This window comes from Octopus sinensis, linkage group LG14 (assembly GCF_006345805.1).
Source record: "Octopus sinensis linkage group LG14, ASM634580v1, whole genome shotgun sequence".
NCBI classification, from domain to species: domain Eukaryota; kingdom Metazoa; phylum Mollusca; class Cephalopoda; order Octopoda; family Octopodidae; genus Octopus; species Octopus sinensis.
In genome coordinates this window covers 67,906,787-67,928,944 of record NC_043010.1, presented here as the reverse complement: position 1 = coordinate 67,928,944, position 22,158 = coordinate 67,906,787, and the positions used below count along the sequence as shown (strand labels likewise).

The 22,158-nt window shown below is 40.2% G+C and overlaps 1 protein-coding gene across 1 annotated transcript in view; it reads left to right on the top strand.

Moving 5' to 3' along the window:
• The window catches only part of LOC115219039 (protein SMG8), a 43,527-nt gene that overhangs the window by 6,994 nt on the left and 14,375 nt on the right, over positions 1–22,158 (top strand). Inside the window, exons 4-13 of the mRNA XM_029789087.2 lie at positions 1,072–1,194; positions 3,528–3,611; positions 4,831–4,898; positions 6,645–6,807; positions 8,772–8,860; positions 13,589–13,722; positions 14,801–15,012; positions 18,136–18,275; positions 19,277–19,364; positions 21,624–21,779. Coding sequence (XP_029644947.1) covers positions 1,072–1,194; positions 3,528–3,611; positions 4,831–4,898; positions 6,645–6,807; positions 8,772–8,860; positions 13,589–13,722; positions 14,801–15,012; positions 18,136–18,275; positions 19,277–19,364; positions 21,624–21,779 — 1,257 coding nt within the window. The remainder of the gene's footprint in view (positions 1–1,071; positions 1,195–3,527; positions 3,612–4,830; positions 4,899–6,644; positions 6,808–8,771; positions 8,861–13,588; positions 13,723–14,800; positions 15,013–18,135; positions 18,276–19,276; positions 19,365–21,623; positions 21,780–22,158) is intronic.

Genomic DNA, 22,158 nt, shown 5'->3' with positions numbered 1-22,158 from the left:
ATATTCCAGAATGGAAAATGGATGTTAAGTGATGATGATGATGAATACATCTACAGATAATTAGCCACTTTTACCCTTTTGATAGAAAAAGTCGCAAACTGGTCATGGGATTCGTCCACGTCTTCTATAAACATGTTTATATAAAATTAATTTATTATAAGAAATTCTAACATTTAAAATACATATATAAACTACCTGGGGTTGGCCATGTATTTATTATGTACATCTATGTAAATTTTTCTTATTGACCGCAAACTTAACAAGGACCTGTGTATAATTCTTCGAAATAAATAAATTAAAATGAAAACCAACTAGAGATTTATAAACAACCTATCAAGGTTTTGTAAAGTGTTGTAGTGAAATTATGCAAAAAAGTAGTAATGATATTTTTTTTTTTTTTTAAACGGTTAAATTTGAGGGGAGGTGTTTGCATTAGGCAATTAGACACATGGTCCAATTGTTTGTCATCATCATCATTTAACATCTGCTTTCCATGCTGGAAGAGTTGGGCAGTTTGAATGAAAACTTGTAAGCTGCGAAGCTGCACCAGCTTCCACTCTGATTTGGCGTGGTTTCCACAGCTGGATGCCCTTCCTAATGCCAACCACTCCAAGAGTGTAGTGGATGCTTTTTACATGCCACCAGCACTGGTACCAGTTACCAATCACTGCCACCAGCTACAGTTACAATCTATCTCACTTGGCTTGACCCATCTTCTCGAGCACAGTATGTTGTCAAAGGTCTCAGTCACTTACCACTACCCCCGTGAGGCCCAAAGTACAAAGGGTGGTTTTTATGTGCCACCAGCATGGGTGCCAGTTAGGAAACACTGCCATATTGGCCATGACTACAATCTTCACTTGGCTTGACCCATCTTCTCGAGCACAGTATATTGTCAAAGATCTCAGTCACTTACCACTGCTTCCGCGAGGCCCAAAGTACGAAGGGTGTTTCCTCCATGCCAATGGCATAGGTGCCAGTTAGAAAAAAATTAAAATGTGGAGCTTTCAGCTAGATTAATATTAAAAAAGGTTAAATTTAAAGTAATATTTCTGTTCTTTTTCTTTCCAGGATGAAATAGAATACTACTACGATACATCAAATCATGTAGTCTACCTCCATTACAGTTCATTGCTTGACAGCTACCGTTTGGCAACCTTGTGCCAAAAGCTGGACACTGATGTTGCACAGCAGGTACGTTGTTTTTTCATCATCATCGTTTAACATCTGTTGTCCATGCTGGTATAGGTTACACAGTTTGACCAGGGCTGGTAAGCTGAGAGGCTGCACTAGACACTAGTCTGATTTGGCATAGTTTCTACGGTCAGATGCCCTTCCTCACACCGATCATTCCAAGTGTGTAATGGGTACTTTTACATTCCACCAACATGGGTCCCAGTTTGCAAGACACCAATATCTGCCATAACTATGGTTTCACTTGGCTTGATGGGTCTTCTTCTGAAGCACATCATTTGTCATTGCCTCTGTGAGGCCCAGTGTTTGGAAAGTGCTTTTCACATGCACCAACACACTTTTTATTTATTATTATTATTAAAGGCAATGAGCTGGCAGAACCATTAGCATGCCGGGCGAAATGCTTGGCGATATTTCGTCTGTCTTTATGTTCTGAGTTCAAATTCTGCCAAGGTCAACTTTGCTTTTCATCCTTTCAGGGTCAATAAATTAAGTAACAGTTGTGTACTGGGGTCGATCCAATCAACTGGCCCGCTACCCCAAAATTTTAGGCCTTGTGCCTAGAGAAGAAAAGATTATTATTATTATTATTATGTCTTTTGTTTATTATTTAATATTGAGTTATCTTTTATTTGTTTCAGTCATTGGGTTAAGGCTATGCAGGGGCACAACCTTGAAAGGTTTAATTCAGGGCTCGCCAACCTGAGGCCCACGGGCCACATGTGGCCTGCAGATTTTTGTCTTGCAGCCCACTTGATACTTTATTGAAATGCGTTTATTTAAACAAACATTTAAAAAAATTTATCAGAAATTAAAGATTTTAACGAAAAGTAAAAAAGAAAGATACTACTGTTTTTGCAATGATAATATTTCATGTTGCATTAACGATCATTCACTCATTATTGTAATAATAGCATGAGAAAGCAAAATGCTTTCAATTCTGTTAGCAGTGCACTGTTCCCATAGCATGCATATGTAGTTTTCAAGTGTTAATTCAACATCTTTTTTTGTATCTTTTATATGTATGCACATGTGTGTATACTCTTTAACCTTTTCATTACTGTATTTCTGTTGAGATGCTCTGTGTTTCTTTCAATTACTTTAAATATAACAAAGAATTTAGTAAAGTAACTTAGTTATCATTCAGCTGGTTTTAGAAACATAAATTGTGACTAAGGTTTGGTGGAAGCTTTTAATTCAAAACTTATGAAAACAAGACATTTGTACTCAGACCCAGAGGCAGTTTCAGCCGGGTTGGTAACGAAAGGGTTAAAATAAGTCTTTGTTGACTATTAGTGCATAAAGTATGCAAGCAGCCCTAAAAAAAATTTGTGATTAAAGTGGCTGAAACCGGCTCTGGCTCTGAATACAAATGTCTTGTTTTCATAAATTTTGAATTAAAATCTTCTTTAGTCACAATATATGTTCCTAACACTAGCTGAATGATAACTAAGTTATTTTACTAAATTCTTTGTTATATTTAAAATTAATTGAAAGAAACACAGAGCATCTCAAAATAAATACAGTAAAGAAAGGGTTAATTCATATGCTATAAATGATCGTGATATCTGGGATAATAAAAATTTGCAAGACCTTAGTATTTAAAGGGTGAACAAAACAAGGTGCTTTCCTTCACAACCTTGCTCCAATTAGATGGACTCACATGCATGTCCACTTTTCCATGCTTTCATGAGTCAGATGGAATTCGTTGATGCAGGTTTTATGTGCAGATACCTTTCCAGTTGCCAACCCTCACCTGTTTCCAAGAAGGATAATGTTTGTTTTCCCTTGACCAGACAAAGGTACACACACACACACACACAATACACATACTGACACACACACACACACACACACACAATACACATACTGACACACACACACACACAATACACACACTGGCACATACTGACACACACACCCTCACTCACTCTCTCACATTCATGCAGACAAACATACAAACACACCAAAGACTTCTTTCAGTTTCCAACTATCAAATCCACTTACAAGGCACAATAGCCTGCCTAGGGCTGTAGTAGAAAACACAAGCTCAGTGCTACACACTGGGACTGGACTCAAGACCACACACTTACACTGCTATAAGTATTGGGGACCCCTCTGGATATGTTTTGATCTTCCAGTGTCATCAGCAAAGCATAGCCTTCCCTTTTTTTGGAATTTAGACATTATTATTCATAAACTCTTAACCCCCATCCTCAATCTGCTGCTGTTAATATAGGTAATAAATAATCTTCTATTTATCAATATTATCATCATCGTTAACTTGATTTTTGTAATATATTTATTTGTTTTTGTTTTCTTTTTTTCTAAAGGATTTTCACACCATCTGGGAGACGGAAGAATTCCATCATGCTAAAACCTGGCTCCTCTTATTCTGCGTTTCTCATATTGTTCTGGTAAGTCAGCCTTACTGTTGTTGCTACAGTTTGCAAACCATCCCGTGGAATTGAAATAACTGACTTGCTATTAAGTTCTAACATCTGTTCACCCTTCAGCATTCAGACTATTTTATCAAATGTAATGCTTATTTATATTCACATCATTTTTGAATTAACCCTGCATTATTTCGTAGCCTTTGAGATTTCAGTTGTATGGTAGGTGTACAACATTGGATCCGGTCAGTTTGAACACAAAACCGGTGGAATATTAAAACAGACATTGTATTTGTTTATCATCAGGTCAATCTTCGTTGAGCAAACCTGTGAACAAACGTGTTCCAAATGACCATTCCACATTTTTTATCTTATTTTTTTTCTTCTAGAGATAGTGTTGAATGTTGCAAGTTATTTCTGTTTTTTTTCCCCACTGAGATAACCTACTCTTGTGTTACTATTTCTGAGGTCTGTCTAGAATATTTAGAATGCTAGAACATTCAGGAAACTTGACTATTTTGAATGTTCTACACCAGCGTGTGTGGATTATTTTGCATCAAAGTGCAATGCATGCACTAATCTGTTTTAACTCTTTAGCATTCAGAAGCAAATCAGAACCAAAATCGAAGTCGATCAACATCAATGGAAATTGCAGCTGTGATACCAGTGCCGGTGGCACGTAAGCGAACCATCTGATCGTGGCCGTTGCCAGCGCCTCCCCGACTGGCCTCCGTGCCAGTGGCACGTAAAAAGCACCATCCGATCGTGGCCGTTTGCCAGCCCCATCTGGCACCTGTGTTGGTGGCATGTAAAAAGCACCCACTACACTCATGGAGTGGTTGGCGTTAGGAAGGGCATCCAGCTGTAGAAACATTGCCAGATCAGACTGGGGTTGGTGCAGCCTTCTGGCTTCCCAGACCCCAGTTGAACCGTCCAACCCATGCTAGCATGGAAAGCGGATGCTAAATGATGATGATGAGGATGATGATTACTTGTCGGTTTTCAGTGGATTGATGCTTAACTTAAATCTCCATAACATTAAACAGTACTAGGTGGCACTGGCAATAATCATGCAAACAACATGAAATATGTAAACAAACAACTTGAATACATAAACAACGAGAGAGAAAAATGGAAAAACGGGGCAAGTAACCACAGAGAAAGGGCCCTTCATCAGTTGTCGGCTGTCTACTTATTCATTTCGAAAATTCAGTGTCATATATATTGTTGTTTTTCTTTTCAGTTGGTTCACCCTGGCAGTTCCTTTGATACGAGCTTTATCCGGATTTTCCGGATCTTGGATACTCTCAGGTATAGCCTATTGCTTCTTACATATTCTATTTAACTTCAAAGAATGGAAAGTAAAGTTGGTTTGTTGTTGATGTTTATATCCCTAGCAGACCTATGTATGATGAGGGGTTCCCTCCATGACCAGCCTGTCATTTTGTACTTCTAGAACTGAGGATACTGCTTGAAATAGCCAAGTTCCCTCAAAACACAGCCTACTCTCTTGAGAAAAGAAATATATATGTTAACTAATCCTAGGCACAAGAGTGGCCGTGTGGTAAGTAGCTTGCTTACCAACCACATGGTTCCGGGTTCAGTCTCATTGTGTGTCACCTTGGGCAAGTGTCTTCTACTATAGCCTCGGGCCGACCAAAGCCTTGAGTGGATTTGGTAGATGGAAACTAAAAGAAGCTCATCGTATATATGTATATATATATATGTGTGTGTGTGTGTCTGTCTGTGTTTGTCTCCCCAGCATCGCTTGACAACCGATGCTGGTGTATTTACGTCCCCGTAACTTAGCGGTTTGGCAAAAGAGACCGATAGAATAAGTACTGGGCTTACAAAGAATAAATCCTGGGGGCGATTTCTTTGACTAAAGGCGGTGCTCCAGCATGGCCACAGTCAAATGACTGAAACGAGAGAGTATAACAATCGTGACTGAATGCTTTGAATGACAGCCCTGTTTGATCAGAGATGACCTAGGGTTAAACAACAGCATGTCTGTTTATCTTTAACTTGTTTCAGTCATTAGACCATGGCCATGCTGGAACACTACCTTAAAGGATTTAGTTAAACAGATTGATCCCAGGTTATACTTTTTAAATGTTGTACTCACTGTAACTGGTCTTTTCTGCTGAACTGCTAAATTACAGGAAAGTAAACACTGGAATAAATAAGTGCAGATGCATTTTAAAAGAATTGAAGAAATTGATTCAGTCGTTCACAATAATGAGTTCGTGGCAAATAGTATACGTCAGCAGATAATTTGTTTGCTGAAGCTATTAACCATAGCCATGAATTTGTATTAGAATCATTAGTCCAGCATGACTCTGCCTGATAAGACACAACAATGTTGAAACACTGTATGTTCCAAAGACAAAATTTGTTGAGGCAGATTTTCTATGGCTGGATGTCTTGGAAGATGGAGAAATATAGGAATCCACATGCATGACATTTGCGCTGGTGGCACACAAAAAAAAAAAGCACACGGTACATGCTGTAAAGAAAGTGGTTGATGTTAAGAAGGCCATCTAACAATAGAAATCAATTCAAAGTAGACATCTGAACATGATGCAGATCTTGGGGTCATCAGATCCTCTCAAACCATCAAATCCAAACCAGCATGGAACCTAGACATTAACTGATAAAGGTGGCGAACTGGCAGAAATGTTAGCACACCGGGCAAAATGCTTAGCGGTATTTCGTCTGCCGCTACATCTGAGTTCAAATTCCACCGAGGTTGACTTTGCCTTTCATCCTTTCGGGGTCGATAAATTAAGTACCAGTTATGCACTGGGGTCGATGTAATCGACTTAATCCATTTGTCTGTCCTTGTTTGTTCCCTCTGTGTTTAGCTCCTTGTGGGTAGTAAAAAGAAATAGACATCAACTGATTATGAAGCAGACTTACCAATAAGGCCATGTCTAACCTAATATCTATTAAGTATGACTTCTGTGTAGCTTCTGAGACTACACCATAATAAATGCAGTCTTTTAGTATTAATTTGTTGTTGTTACTGTTATTGAGACACTCTGTTGCTAATTTCAGGGTCCAGTTATTAAGTGTGATGAGCGAACAGCTGCAAGGGCTCCACATTTCTAAGGAATGGTACCTGAGTGCCCGGCCGTGTTCACCTCGGGTGCTGTTTGTCTTCCAGACCACACTGCTTGATATTTCAACCGAAGACAATGATATGAAACCTCGATCTCAGGTAAGAAAAGGACCAGTCTAACCTCCATCACCCCGTGCAACGATGTTTATTTTGTGTGTCAGTGTGTGCTTGTTTGTACATGGGTGTGTGTATCATCATCATTTAGCATCTGCTTTCCATGCTAGCATGGTTTAGATGGTTTGAGACTGAGACTGGTACACCAGGCTCCAGTCTGATTTGGCATGGTTTCTATGGTTGCATGGACAACGGATGCTAAATGATGATGATATATATATATATATATGTATATATCATCATCACCACCATCATTTAGCATCCGTTGTCCATGCTGGCATAGGCTGAGCAGTTTGACCAGGGCTGGTAAGCTGAGGGGCTGTACCAAACTGTAGTCTGATTAGGTATGGTTTCTATGGCTGGATGCCCTTCCTAACGCCAAGCCCTCCAAGAGTGTAATGGGTACTTTTATATGCCACTAGCACGGGTGCCAGTTTGCATGACACCAATATCTGCCACAACTACGATTTCACTTCACTTGATGGGTCTTCTTCTCAAGCACAGAATATTGCCAAAGGTCTTGGTCATTTGTCATTGCTTCCATGAGGCCCAGTGCTTGGAAAGTGCTTTTTGTGCCACCAGCATGGGTACTAGTTATGTGATACCAGCATCAGCCACATTGCCTCCTTGAGGCCCCACACTCGAAAGGTGCTTTTTACATGCTACCGGCATGGGTACCAGTTACTTGACACCAACAATGACTACAGCTATGATTTCACTTGGCTTGACAGGTTTTCTCAAGCACAGCATATCACGAAAAGTCTTGGTCACTTGTCATTGCCTCCATGCGGCCCAAAGTTTGAAGATCATGCTTCACCACCTCGTCCCATGCCTTCCTGCATCTCCCTCTTCCATGCCTTCCTTCGACTGGTAGAGATCAGCACTTCACACAACCATCCACATCCATACGCATCACATTACCATACCATCACAGTCGTCTCTCTTGTACACCACATCTGATGCCTCTTATGCCCAGCTTTTCTCTCAAGACTCTTACACCTTGTTGTACATGCACACTGACATTACACATCCAGCAAAGCATACTAGCTTCGTTTCTTTCAAGCTACACATGTCCTCAGCAGTCACAGCCCATGTTTCATTGCTGTGTAACATGGCTGTTCACACACAGGCCTCATACAATCTGCCTTTCGCTCTGAGGGAGAGGCTTTTTGTTACCAACAGAGGTAGGAGCTCTCTGAACTTTGCCCAACCTATTTTTGTTCTAGCAGTTACACTCTCGGATCATCCACCCACACTACTGGCTTGGTCACCTAGATAACAGAAGTTATCAACTACTTCTAGCTTTTCCCTTTGGCATTTGATGGAGTCTATTTTCTTCACATTTTTAGTGCTTATTGTACCTGTGCACCTACCACACACAAAAAACTATTTTCCCTGTTAACCTTCCTCTGATATTGCTGCACCTCTTATGTATCCATAGCTTGCACCGAGTATATCTTATGGAATTTCTAGCTACACCTTTTCTACAGATCATGCAGAGCCATCTACCTGAAGGGATTTGGGATTTGTTTGATTGAGCAGGGTCATCTACCTGGTGGGATTTATGATTTGTATATAAGGGTGAGTGGACAAACAAAAGCAAGAAGCACTCAACACATTTAGTAAGATTTACATATATTATTATTTTAACAGTTTCGTCTGGCACCTGCAACTGCAAGGAACCTATGGAACTTCAAACTGCATGGGACTGAACCAAACTGTTTAAAATAAAAGTAATAATAATAATACACACACACAATGGGCTTCTTTCAGTTTCTGTCTACCAAATTGATTCTTGGGGTTTTAATCTGCCAGTGCTATACTAGAATACACATTCCCAAAATGCCACGCTGTGGGATTGAACCTGCCACTATGTGGTTGGGAAGCAAACTTCTTGACCACATAGCCATGCTGGCACCTTACTTCATATTTCTTGTTTCTTATTTCAGCGTAACCCTCCACTGAAACGACTGCAGCATGCTATGGAGGATCAGATTTATCGTCTGCTGAGGAAGTCTCGTGTGATCACAAATATCAGGTACAGTCCTACAACAGATAGAGCTTTCTGTTTCCATTTTAATGCTAGTAAATCTTGTATCACATCACCAGTTCAGTTGTTGCTCTAGTCTCAGTGTTAGTTATATGGATGACGTGTGTGTGTGTGCATTCTTTTACTTGTTTCAGTCATTTGAAAGTGAAGACTGGTGACAGGAAAAGCATCCATCCATAGAAAAATCTACTTCAATGCATTCTGTTTGACCCATGCAACCACTGAAAAGTGGACATTAACCCTTTCGATACTAACCTGGCTGTAGCCAGCCGAAAAATTTTTTGGTTCATAAGACCAACCCAGCCATAGCCGGCTGAGAGCACCCATTGTTATTTAAATGTGAATTTAAGCACAAATCACGTTAGTACATTTGTGAAAATATGTGACTTCACTTTGTAAATAGTTGAGTTATAGTATCTTGACGTGATATCTGAACTCAGTGAATTTTGGGAGATTTTTTTCCATACTTTTTCGGCATTGTTTTTTTTTTCAACTTTGAAAATGGATAGGAGTTTCATGCTGTCAAGCAGTGATTTCGAATTTTAAAGTTTTCAACAGAAAATATTGGGATATCGAGAAAAAGAATGAATAAGGTACAACAGCACGTGGTGTACGAAAAGGAATAGGATATTTCTGTAACCAAAACCTAAAGCAGTGATTCTGAAGAAACTGGAAGCGGTGATAGCAACAGCAAAGACAATTTTACATCGGAATGAAGTAAAAACTTTAAAAATGTTTTTATTAGCAATTTTTCTGAGGAAATGGGGTCTATCCATAGTCTTTCTTAGGAAGCAAAACTGTTAGACTTTTATTTTTTTTAGTATGCTTGTTTGGAGCGATCTCTGCGGAAACAAACTATTACACAGAATTTAAACAAACAGTATATGCCAGGAAAGCCCACAATATGGGGGATCAAAGTTTGGAAAATTTCCGTGGCAAATACAGAGTACTGCTGTGAATTTAGTTTTGATACAGGAAAAATAATGTTAGTCAGCATGGTCTAGGGTACGATGTGGTCTGGAATTTATCACTTCCATACCATAACCAGGGCCGTATATTATTTTTTGACCGTTTTTTTTTTTAGTTCGGTCAAACTTACGGTGGATTCCAGTATTTCAGTTTATTTCACCTTTATGGTACACCTGTTCTGTTGTGCATTAAATTCAACTGATGATCTAGTGATGTGCACAATTCTTCTATATCAAAATTTTGTTGCATACCCAATTGAATATTAGCTGATGATTCATTTTCTATGGTGATGTTTAAACAAAATTTTTATATTTTTACCTTTTGCTCAGTTTACCTGGATTTGCCTGTAATTAAAGTCACTTTAAGACAAAAGTTATGCAATAGAACTGATTAAGAAGCCTTTCTTTAATTATATTCCAAATATCACATTATATGTTGCTAAGTAAAAAAGTTACAGTTGTTTAATGAAACTAGTCTAAATTCATGATTATTTTAGAATTTAATTGAAACTAATGAGGGGTGTATTTTGCCCCTTATGGAGTAATATGGACTGACAATAACCTGAGTACTGGGATTGACGTCGTAAACTAGCCCCTGTCCACAAAAACTTCAGGCCTTTTGCAGACACAGTTAGATGATTCCTGATGGACCCTTCACCAAGGAGGAAACTATTCGATTGTGGAACCTCCAAGACTGTGACAGCTAAGGATTGAAGGATCATTGGCCGCAAGTTACATGGGAAACCTGGACAAACAAGTACCGTAAACCACCAGAAATCGCATTCTCTGGACCATTGCTTTGCAAGAACCCCTGAAAGAATTATGAGTTGGCAGAATAGTTAGAACAAAGGAATAAATGCTTTTTGGTATTTGTTCTTGGTTTTGATGTTGAGTTTCAATTCCACCTAGGTCAACATTGCCTTTCATCCTTTTGGGGTCACTAAAATAAAGTACCATTCAAATATTGTGTGTGTGTGTGTGTGTGTGTTGGCATCGCCTACTTAAAATAAGCATCACTGTTTACATAAACATTGTTGTTCACTGTTCACTTCCAATCTTCCATCTAAAACAGTGGTTCACAACTGGGGTCTATGCAACAAAATAGTAAACAGTGATCCACACCAGTATTTTAAGGACCCCTAAAAGAATTTTGCTTTAGATGTATGTACTGAAAACCACCAGAAATCACTTCCTTGGGACCATTACTTTGATTTGAGAACCCCTGAAACTGCCTCCTTTAACGCTCCGTCACAGGAGTTTGAGGTTTCAGTAGGCCCAAAAGTACATGATGTTAGACATGAGTGTGTTCTGTTCACTGACGAAACCAAGCTCATGTGGCTAAATAGAACTGATTGGCAGATGCGTCTACTTTGGAGATGAGCATCACCAATGTTTACGACATCAACAACAGGGTGGAAGAGTCATATTGTGGGAGGGGGTTAAAAGTGACTGCAGCCACCTACTGCGGTTTCCTGAAGGATCCCTGGCTGGAAGACATTCCACTGTCATTTCTAAGGAATCTCGTATTCATGCATGACAATGCTCCCTCCCACTCTGTTAAGACCAGCCAAACAGTACTCAGGGTCTTGCGGCATACAAGGTGAAAGGTCGATAGTGTGGCCACCAGCATCTCCTGATCTCAGCCCTATCGAAAATCTTTGATCCATCGCAACATGTTTATGCTGATGGACACCAATTTACATCAAAAGATGTCTTATGAGTAACCGTCAAAGCTGCAGCAGAGGCAGTCCAACCTGGGTACAGCCGTCCAAGAATTTGGACCTGGAGATCTCCATTTCCAGCGACTTCGAGGGCCACCTCCCAGTGGTGTCGGGTGTCAACGAAGAGCCCACGACTACAACAAGACGGCCAAAGTTTTTTTTTTTTCTTATCCAAGGTTTGGGGTCTCCTGCCCTTAAGCCCTAGACCATCACCTAATCACCCTTACCCGTCTTGTTGCTTAACAGCAACAACAACCTGGGTGCATATAAGTAATTAACAGATTCTATGACTAATAGCACTTTTGAAGTTATCCGTCAAAATGGCACTCATATGGCTAAATAAATGTTATATTTATTATGATTTTCTGTTACATATATATTTAATATATGCTTAATGTGTACAATTACCTTTCATTTTCTGGGGGGAAAAAAACAGTCTAGATGGACTATTTTCATTCAAAATCTATTAGTGTGGTTCACCCAAAAACTGAAGAATCTGAAATAAAAAAAGGATGTTACACAGAATAATGAAAACATAACAATGGTGTTGCCATAGCGTGCAAACCAGCTGGGAAAAGTTTTATCATAACCGATTCACAGAAGGCCGAGAAATCTTAAATTTCACTCCTAAGCTAACAGCATGGTTCTGGGTGTACATGTGTACAAACACATACACCGGTTTCTTTCAGTTTCCATTTATCAAATCCACTGACAAGGCTTTGGTTGGCCTGGGGTTATAGTAGAAGACCCTTTTGTAATGTTCTACACAGTGTGACTGAACCCGACCCTGTGGTTTGGAAGCAAGCTTCTTAACCATACAGCCATGCCTGCTCCTTATATATATGAAAGAGATGTGTGTGTATATATGGCTGTGTGGTAAGTAGCTTGCTTACAAACCACGTGGTTCCGGGTTCAGTCCCACTGCATGGCACCTTGGGCAAGTGTCTTCTACTATAGCCTCGGGCCGACCAAAGCCTTGTGAGTGGATTTGGTAGGCAGAAACTGAAAGAAGCCCGTCGTATATATGTATATATATATGTGTGCGTGTATATGCTTGTGCATCTGTGTTTGTCCCCCTAACATCACTTGACAACCAATGCTGATATGTTCACGTCCCCGTCGCTCAACAGTTCAGCAAAAGAGACCAATAGAATAAGTCCTGGGGTCGGTTTGCTCGACTAAAGGTGGTGCTCCAGCATGGCCACAGTCAAAAGACTGAAACAAATAGAAGAACAAAAGAATCATCATTTAGCATCCATGTTGCCATGGTTTCAGAGCTGGTTGCCCTTCTTAATGCTAGTTGCTTTACATTGTGTACTGGGTGCATTTTTTCATGCCACCAGTACTACCGAGGCTACCATGTAGCTCACAAGTCTATAGAGCCTGAGGGGCAGGGCTGCATCCTCTTGTCAGATGGGGGTTAAGGTATGAGAGAAAAAGTTGGAGTAGAGCCGCTACTTGTTGTACAGGCATTACATGGCTACTTGTATTTAGGGAAAAGAGTGAAAATGAACCAGTAGTATATACAAATATATATTACGGTGGCACGTAAAAAGCACCATCCGATCTTGGCCGTTTGCCAGCCTCGTCTGGCACCTGTGCCAGTGGCACGTAAAAAGCACCCACTACACTCATGGAGTGGTTGGCGTTAGGAAGGGCATCCAGCTGTAGAAACATTGCCAGATCAGACTGGGCCTGGTGCAGCCTTCTGGCTTCCCAGACCCCAGATGCACCGTCCAACCCATGCCAGCATGGAAAGCAGACGCTAAACGATGATGATGATGTATATATATATATATAGGGTTGGCGTTAGGAAGGGCACCCAGCCGTAGAAACACTGCCAGATCAGACTGGGCCTGGTGCAGCCTTCTGGCTTCCCAGACCCCAGTTGCACCGTCCAACCCATGCTAGCATGGAAAGCGGACGCTAAATGATGATGATGATGATAATATATTTGTATATACAATAGTATATACAAGTAAGAGGGATATACAAATGTTTCTGATTATTTATTTTATTGTCTGCAGCAACAATTCCCTGTTTGCCGTGCCAGCCAACCAAGAGTTTGTGTTCATCAACAGCCGAAGATCCGACAGCAGTGATCCTGTCGCCTACTTCCTCCTGCAGCTACGAAACACCCACACAGTAAATAAAGATGGAGGTAAGTTTCTCGATGATGTTGTCTGTCTTTTACAAGGTATCTGGAGAAAAAAAAAAGGTATTGAGACTGTTGCTATGGTAACAGAGCTAAAGTACTTGGAATGAAGCCGCTTGGTACAGACTGACCTTGAAATCTGAGGACGTAAACATACCAGCATCGGTTGTCAAGCGATGTTGGTGGGGACAAACACAGACACACGCACACATACATATATACGACGGGCTTCTTTCAGTTTCCGTCTACCAAATCCACTCACAAGGCTTTGGTCAGCTTGAGGCTATAGTAGAAGACACTTGCCCAAGGTGCCACGCAGTGGGACTGAACCCGGATCCATGTGGTTCGTAAGCAAGCTACTTTACCACACAGCCACATCAAAATTTTATCTTAAATTTTGTTCTAAACCAAACATTTGTAATGGCAGTTATTTTACCAAATTTTTCATTATTTTCAAAATCAGCTGAAACAAAGACAGTGTCTGCCTGCATAAATATGGTAACAATAGGTTTATGCTGATGTTTGGAGCATAAATTAGCATACAATGTGATGGAAATTTTTAATTTAGATCACTTTAAAATGAGCAGTTTGTAATACAGAATCAGAGGCAACCTCAGGTGGCAATCTTTTTGTGAAACTAAGTCATAGGGTTGTAAACAAACCAACACCAGTTTTCAGGTTATGTGTGCGAGACACACAGAAACACAAACTTACATATGTATGTATGTGTTTGTGTCTCCCTGATCGTACGCAATAGTTGTAAACAAGCATCACCGTCATGCAAGTGGTGTCATTTGTTTCCTGTCTTGTGTGAAAATCTGTCTAACCACAGAAGATCTGCCTCACCAGATTCTGTCTGACTTGTGCAGGCATGGAAAATGGAAAACTCATTGTGTGTGTTCCATACCACCGCTTGACAACCAATGTCGGTCTGCTTACATCCCAATAACCTAGCAGTTTAATAAGAGGGACCAATAGAATAAGTGCCATTAAGGATAATGAAATTTTGAGTGAATGTGTCTGATTTCCAATGTATTATTTTTAAGCTTCATCATTTTTTATTTTTTCTTTCCTTTTTTCTCAGAACCCATGAAAGGTAAAAGCTATCAAACGAGTCGTCGCACCAACCAAGGTAGTCCCGGTCGTACTGACAACCTCAGCCATACCACATCTCTCAATAAATGTTCATCGTCTGATAACAGCTTTCACGACTTCCTTTGGCCTCATATTGAGCTGGCATTCAATAAAGGTTTTGATGACAATGTCGGTAAAAGGCAAGTGCCAGCATTGTTCGAGGTGGGTGCACAGATTTACATCATGTTTTAGCTTATTTCTATTGGTTTATTGTTTACTTTATTTCCTACTGCCCCAAATGGTTAATGCTTATCTTGACAGTGGGTTGGACAGATCTACAAGTTTACAGCTTCGGCTTAAGTTCATTTAAATATTTTTAACTATAGGTGCAGGAGTGGCTGTGTGTTAAGAGGTCGACTTTGCCTTTCATCCTTTTGGGGTCGACTTTGCCTTTCAGGGTTTTGGGGTTGACTTTGCCTTTCATGCTTTTGAGGTTAACTTTGCCTTTCATCCTTTCGGGGTCGATAAATCAAGTACCGGTTACGCACTAGGGTCGATGTAATTGACTTAATCCCTTTGTCTGTCCTTGTTTGTCCCCTCTATGTTTAGCTCCTTGTGGGCAATAAAGAAATAAGCTTGCTTCTTAATCATGCAGACTTGGGTTTAGTTCCACTGCTTTGTACCATAGACAAGTTTCTTGTACTGTAGCCCCAGGCCGACCAGGACTTTGTGAGCAGATTTCATCATCATTATTTAACAGCTGCTTTCCATGCTGATATGGGTTGGACAGTTTGACAGAAGCTGGTTATGTAGAAGATTGTACCAGGCTTTGCTGTCTGTTTCGGCATGGTTTTTACAGCAGGTTGCCCCTTCAAATGCCAACCACTTACTCTACAGTGTTGATTGCATGCTTTTTATATGGCACCAGTACTGGTAGGGTCAGCAAGTAATTTTCAAGACAAAGATTTGTTCAGCAGAAACTGAAAGAAGCCCATCATGTATATGACTTGATTTGAGCAGCATTCACCCGGGGTGGGCTGAGCTGGCTTCATTCATCCTCAATGCTGCATCTCTCACAAACGCCGACCTGACCTGGCAATTTGATGCTAACGAATGCGTGATCTCCAACCACTCCTTATTCCAGCGGCGAACACCGTAGACATGGGGGCCTAGGTTGGATCAGCCTTGACTGTCATCAGCCAGGTTTTTCATTGTCCACCACATCGCTTTCGCAAACCCTGAAGGGGAGCTGGGGCAATTACTTCGTAGATGAATTCTCCTGGTTGACAACGGAGGGCATGACCCAGCCAACGCAGATGTCTCATCAGGATGACTTGTCGGAGGGAGGTGATTTTATGTATATACATTTGTATGTGTGTGTATGTATGCAAATGTCTTGACGTCATACGAGCAATGGTGTTCATTTCCAGTCCGGCCTTTGGAGAAACAAATGTGGGATGTCAACAGGAAGCGTGTCCAGTCATAGAAAATTTGCCACAGTAAAATTCCATCTGACCCATGCAAGCATGGAAGACTAGACGTGAAATAAATGGTTTTTAATGCTGACATGGGTTGGATGATTTGACCAGAACTGACAAATGCGAGAGCTACATCAGCTTCCAGTCTGGTTTGGCTCAGTTTCTATGGCTGGATGCCCTTCCTCATGCCAACCTCCTTACAGTGTGTGCTGGGTGCTATAAGAAAATAGTGTATAAATATTAAGTGAAAAAGACCCTTAGATGGAAAATTCAAAGCTGCCAGTAGGACTTGAACCCATTTCTTCTGTAAACATGACAGACATTCTATCATTGGACCAAAGCAGTTTTTTTCAGTTTCTTCACCCATTTTAGAAACTTTGCTCTGACTTGTGAGAATTGTATGTTGTTGTCATCATACAAGTTTAGATACTTTGACTTTTTTTCCCTCCAAGGGTTATTTTTAAACCAGTATCATGTCCAGTGTGGAATTTATATGCCAGAGAAACCAGGAAACCGGCCCAAGCTCTAATTTAAGTTCTACCATTCAAGCAAGTTTATCTTTATCTATGACATACTTTGTGTGTGTGTGTGTTTCATTGAAAAGTGAGAAGTTACAGTTTTTTTCCTCCCCAGAAAAAAATCTCTTTATATACATAGTGTAATGTAAAACACAGTATACTTCAGACTTAGGCAAAAATGAAATCACTCCAGAAGTGAAGACAAGTAGCAGATATAGTATTTCACTGCTTTTGCAGCTTGTCAGTGCCACTTTGGAAACCAGGTCAAATCAGCCAGTCTGAAGTATACGTTGTATAAACAATACACTGATTTGTAATGACATTGACGAGGCTGAATAAAATTGAACTCTGCAATAGATGCAGCTTTAGAATAAAATCTTTATCTAAGTGACAAACTTTGCATATGCTTATTGTTGAAAAGCCTGAAGCTGCAGTTTTTGTCCTGAAAATATCCTTTTTTTGACATAGTGTTAAAAAAAAACCAGATATGCTTCGGAACTCATTATCATCATTTATTTTCTGATTTCCATGCTGGCATGGGTTGGATGGTTCAGTGGGCACTGGTAAGCAGGAGAGCTGCTCCAGTTATCTGTTATGGCATGGTTTCTATGGCTGGATGCCCTTCCTGATGCTGACCACTTTATACTGTGTACTGGGTGCGTTTTTCATGGCACAAGCACAGTTAATATCATCATCATTTAACGTCCATGCTAGCATGGGTGGGACGGTACCACAAGAGCTGGCCAGGCCAAAGCCTGCACCAGACTCCTGTGACTGTTTTGGCAAGATTTTTTACAGTGCCATGCCCTTCTAACACCAACCACTCAGCAGAGTGGACTTAGTACTTTTTATATGGCACAACCACAGGCAAGGTCAGTTTTGGCAAGGTTTTTACAGCTGGATGCCCTTCCAAACACCAACTACTTTACAGTGAGGACTGGGTGCTTTTAAGTGGCACCAGCACCGACTGGGTCTCCAAGTACTTGCAAGACAAAAACTTTTAAGGAGGAGGTATTGAAGGAGGTGATGATGAAAAGGTTATAGTGAGACAGATATAGGTGTCTTGCTGAAGAGGAAGTACTAGGTTACCCAGCTGGAGAGAGAGAAAGATTAGAAATGAAGACAGAAACAGGTGTCAAACTAAATTTCTAAATTCAGGCATACCTCAACTTAGTTGACAGTTCGTTCCAAGAAATGGCGTAAAACGAAAATACATTTTAAAAAATATAAAGATTTAATTCGAAATAATGCATGTTAAAGTATGCCTATACTTCAGATTTTTTTTTCTTTTAAACCATTATAGCCCCACAACAAATAATCTCTTTGTTCTTTTATCTCCTTCTCTTCAGATGGCCACAGCTAGCACTTGGTTTACCTTGGCATCAAAGCTTTACCAATTATATTTTAATGAACTGTCAGATACCAAAGCTCAAAGCTTCTTCAATAAGATGAGGACCAAGCTTGATGTAGACATTAGATTTTCAGAGAAGTAAGGAGAAATATTATTACTTTATTTATTTTTAAAAAATCTTTTTTTTTTTTTCAGATTTCCCCCTACCTCTCCATCTTACCTTTCTCTTTTTCTTCCCGATCATTTTTTTCTTTGTTGTTCACCGTCATCATCATTGCTTTAACATACATTTTTCCATGTTTGCATGGATCAGATGGAATTTGTTGAGGTGAATTTTCTATGCCTTTCTTCTCAACAACTCCTATCTGTTAGCAAGCAATTCAGTGTTTCCCTATGGCCAAACATGTTTACACAGAAGACTGAAAACAAAAGGCACCACTTACATTGTGGTCGCTCTTGTTTAAAACTATCACATGATGTCATGGCAAGGACAGTAATACACATGTGCACTCACACATGCATGTGCTTTTTCTGTCCCAAGGGCTTTTAACCCAATATTTATACGCTCTTATTTAAGATGGCTATGTGGTAAGAAGCTTGTGGTAAAGCGACCAGCTGGCAGAAACATTAGCACGCCGGCCGAAATGCTTAGCGGTATTTTGTCTGCCTTTACGTTCTGAGTTCAAATTCCTCCGAGGTCGACTTTGCCTTTCATCCTTTCGGGGTCAATAAATTAAGTACCAGTTATGCACTGGAGTCAATGTAATCAACTTAATCCCTTTGTCTGTCCTTGTTTGTCCCCTCTATGTTTAGCCCCTTGTGGGCAATAAAGAAATAAGAAATGCCATGGAAGCCTGTTGTGTGTTCTATGTGTCTTTGTGTTTGTCCCACACCCTACTTGATGATGGCCAGTCTTGTTTTGTTTACTTCCCCATAAGTCAACAATGTGACAAAGGGTCTTGTAAAATAAGCACTACATTTAACTAATCCCTTTAAGGAGGTAGCACTGCATGGTTGCTGTCCAATGATTGAAACCAGTAACAGAATAAACGAATACAGCGTTTCATATGTTGTTAATTTTGTTGTAATCATTTTGTTGTTGCTAATCTTATATAATTTGTTGTTGTTTTCCTCCACAGTCGTTGTAACAAAGTACTGCCTGTTGCAGAGACTGCATACCAAGAAGGCCTACCAACCCACTACACAAATAGCTACCATCTCTCCAAGGTGAGTTTGTTATCAACGATTTCTTTATAGATTTTGTACATTTATCAGATGGAGAAGTAAGTCTGAAGCAAAAATATATTTGGTATGACTTCAGCATTTAAATCGGCCATACATATTGTACCTGTTTTGTGTTCAATCCAGCCAGATGTGGCCTCTCCAACTTACCATATTCTTTTATTTTCTTTTATGCTTTTACTTGCTTCAGTCATTTGACTGTGGCCATGCTGGAGCACCGCCTTTAGTCGAACAACTCGACCCCCAGGACCTTATTTCTTGCAAGCCTAGTACTTATTCTATCGGTCTCTTTTGCCAAACTGCTAAGTTACGGGGATGTGAACACACCAACATTGGTTGTCAAGCGATGGTGGGAGGACAAACAGACACACACACACACACACACATATACGACGGGCTTCTTTCAGTTTCCTTCTACCAAATTCACTCACAAGGCTTTGGTTGGCCCGAGGCTATAATTGAAGACACTTTCCCAAGGTGCCACGCAGTGGGACTGAACTCGGAACCATGTGGTTGGTAAGCAAGCTACTTATCACACAGCCACTCCTGTGCCTATGATATCGTTTTAAAAATAATTAATCACATCATCAAAACATCAAAGCTATGAGATAATACATAATTAATTCAAAACAACATGAATAACAAGCATTATATTTGACAGAGTAATCTGAGCGAGGTCGTAGCCAGTGTCGCTGGACTGGCTCCTGTGCAGGTGGCACATAAAAAGCGCCATTTGAGCGTGGTCGTTGCCAGTACTGCCTGACTGGCCCTCGTGCCGGTGACACGTAAAAGCACCCACTACACTCTTGAAGTGGTTGGCGTTAGGAAGGGCATCCAGCTGTAGAAACTCTGCCAGATCAGATTGGAGTCTGGTGCAGCCATCTGGTTCGCCAGTCCTCAGTCAAATCGTCCAATCCATGCTAGCATGGAAAGCAGATGCTAAATAATGATGATGATGATGACTTCAGCATCTAAATTGGCCATATTTAGCCAATATACTGTACCTGTTTTGTTTTCAATCCAGCCAGATGTGGCCTCTCACACTTACCATATGATATCGTTTTAAATATAGTCAATCACATCATCAAAATATCAAAGCTATGAGATAATGCATGAATAACAAGCATTATATTTTGACAGAGTAATCTAAATGCTAAAAGGTTAAACACTGCTCAAACTAGTTCTACTCCAAATCTATCACAGTTCTCACTTTATACCTTACTTAAGCCTTTTATTCCCTATGGAGTTTATACCCCTGACAACTTTTCTCCACTGTTTTTTTTATTCTAGCCTATCCATCCCTCTCTGATGAAAGACCTTCCTCTCCCAGGTCTTGTTGGTTTTGAACTGCCATCAAACCTCCTGTAACTCTGCTCTTTTTCTATGTAGAGATATTGGCTCTATGCAGAGGTAGCCTATATTTGTCTAACTGTTATCATTTGACTTATCTAGCATGGGAAGTCATATCAGAAACTTGCATTCCAATGCATAGCTCTCAAAATTCTTAATCAGTAATTCAGCAAAAGAGAACTTACTGACCAAATACCAGGCTTGAAGCAAAAATAAGTATTGGAGTCAACCTGTTTCACTAAAACCCTTCAAAGTTTTGCTTTCACATGACTGAAATGGACTGGATCTTGTGGTATTTAGTTAGTTACAGCTCGAATAATTTTTCTTAGTGCTTAGTTCAGAGGGATGGGCAGCACCCATAACTCTTTAAAGAGGCTCAAGGACAGGTCAGAAGGTAGGAGGTTGATATTACACCAAAGATTTGGCCCCACCAAATGCTTGCAATGGAGTGAACTCTGCTAAAGTCCCCCCCCCTCCCAAGAATTTGATGCCTGGAATCAAACTCGGAATCTTGGGGTTAGTAGCCCGCACTCTTAACCACTATGCCATATGCCCATGGGTATATGAATAATAATAATAATAATATCGAAAAATACATTAGGAATGAGAACCCAGGTTCGAAATTTCCCCCAAGACACCTGATGAAAGCTGGAGGGTATATCAGCCGAAACATTGTGTTAGCAACAAACAAGATGAGGACAAATATCCATCAAACGTAAACAATGTACATAATTCCTCATCTCTTAAATATAGAACTGAAATAACTGCCAGTTTGCTTCCTATATTACTATTTCAAAGCTGACACCATCCTAACTGCAGTATTACCCCAGATCTCTCTCTCTCAGCCATCATCTCCAAACTTTTTGTTATTCTTCCTTCCTTTTTCCATTTCAGTTCAACCAAGCCAAGAGGGTTTTTGCTCAGTATGCTCGAGGTGCTGCATATAAGAAATACCTGTGTCAGTTGGAAGAGGCTTGCGAGAAGTGGTGGAAGAGTGGGAGGCAGTTGTGTGAAGAGATCAGTCTAACCGGACAGCACTGTGTGAACCCGGTGAGGAGTTTTTTCTAATTTCATATATATAATGTTTCTATACACCACATATACTTGACTATATTGTAAGACGCACCCCTGACTTGCAATTGGGAATTTTATCATTGACCTGACTATGTCACAGTGACCTTTTTGATGCTGGAGAGCAAAGTTCGATTAGGAATCATGCCAACATAGTTGTTGTTCGGTAACCAAGCGGGAGTTCTTGATGTTTCATACATAGCTCTTCATTGGAAAGGAAAAAAACAGCAATATGGCCAAAGAAAGAAAACAAAAAAATTCAACGGCACATATGCAGTTACATTACACTTCGTATCGAAGGCTCCAATGAAGTTATATAGGGTATCGTTCAGGCACTCAATTATCAGTCCATATTAGA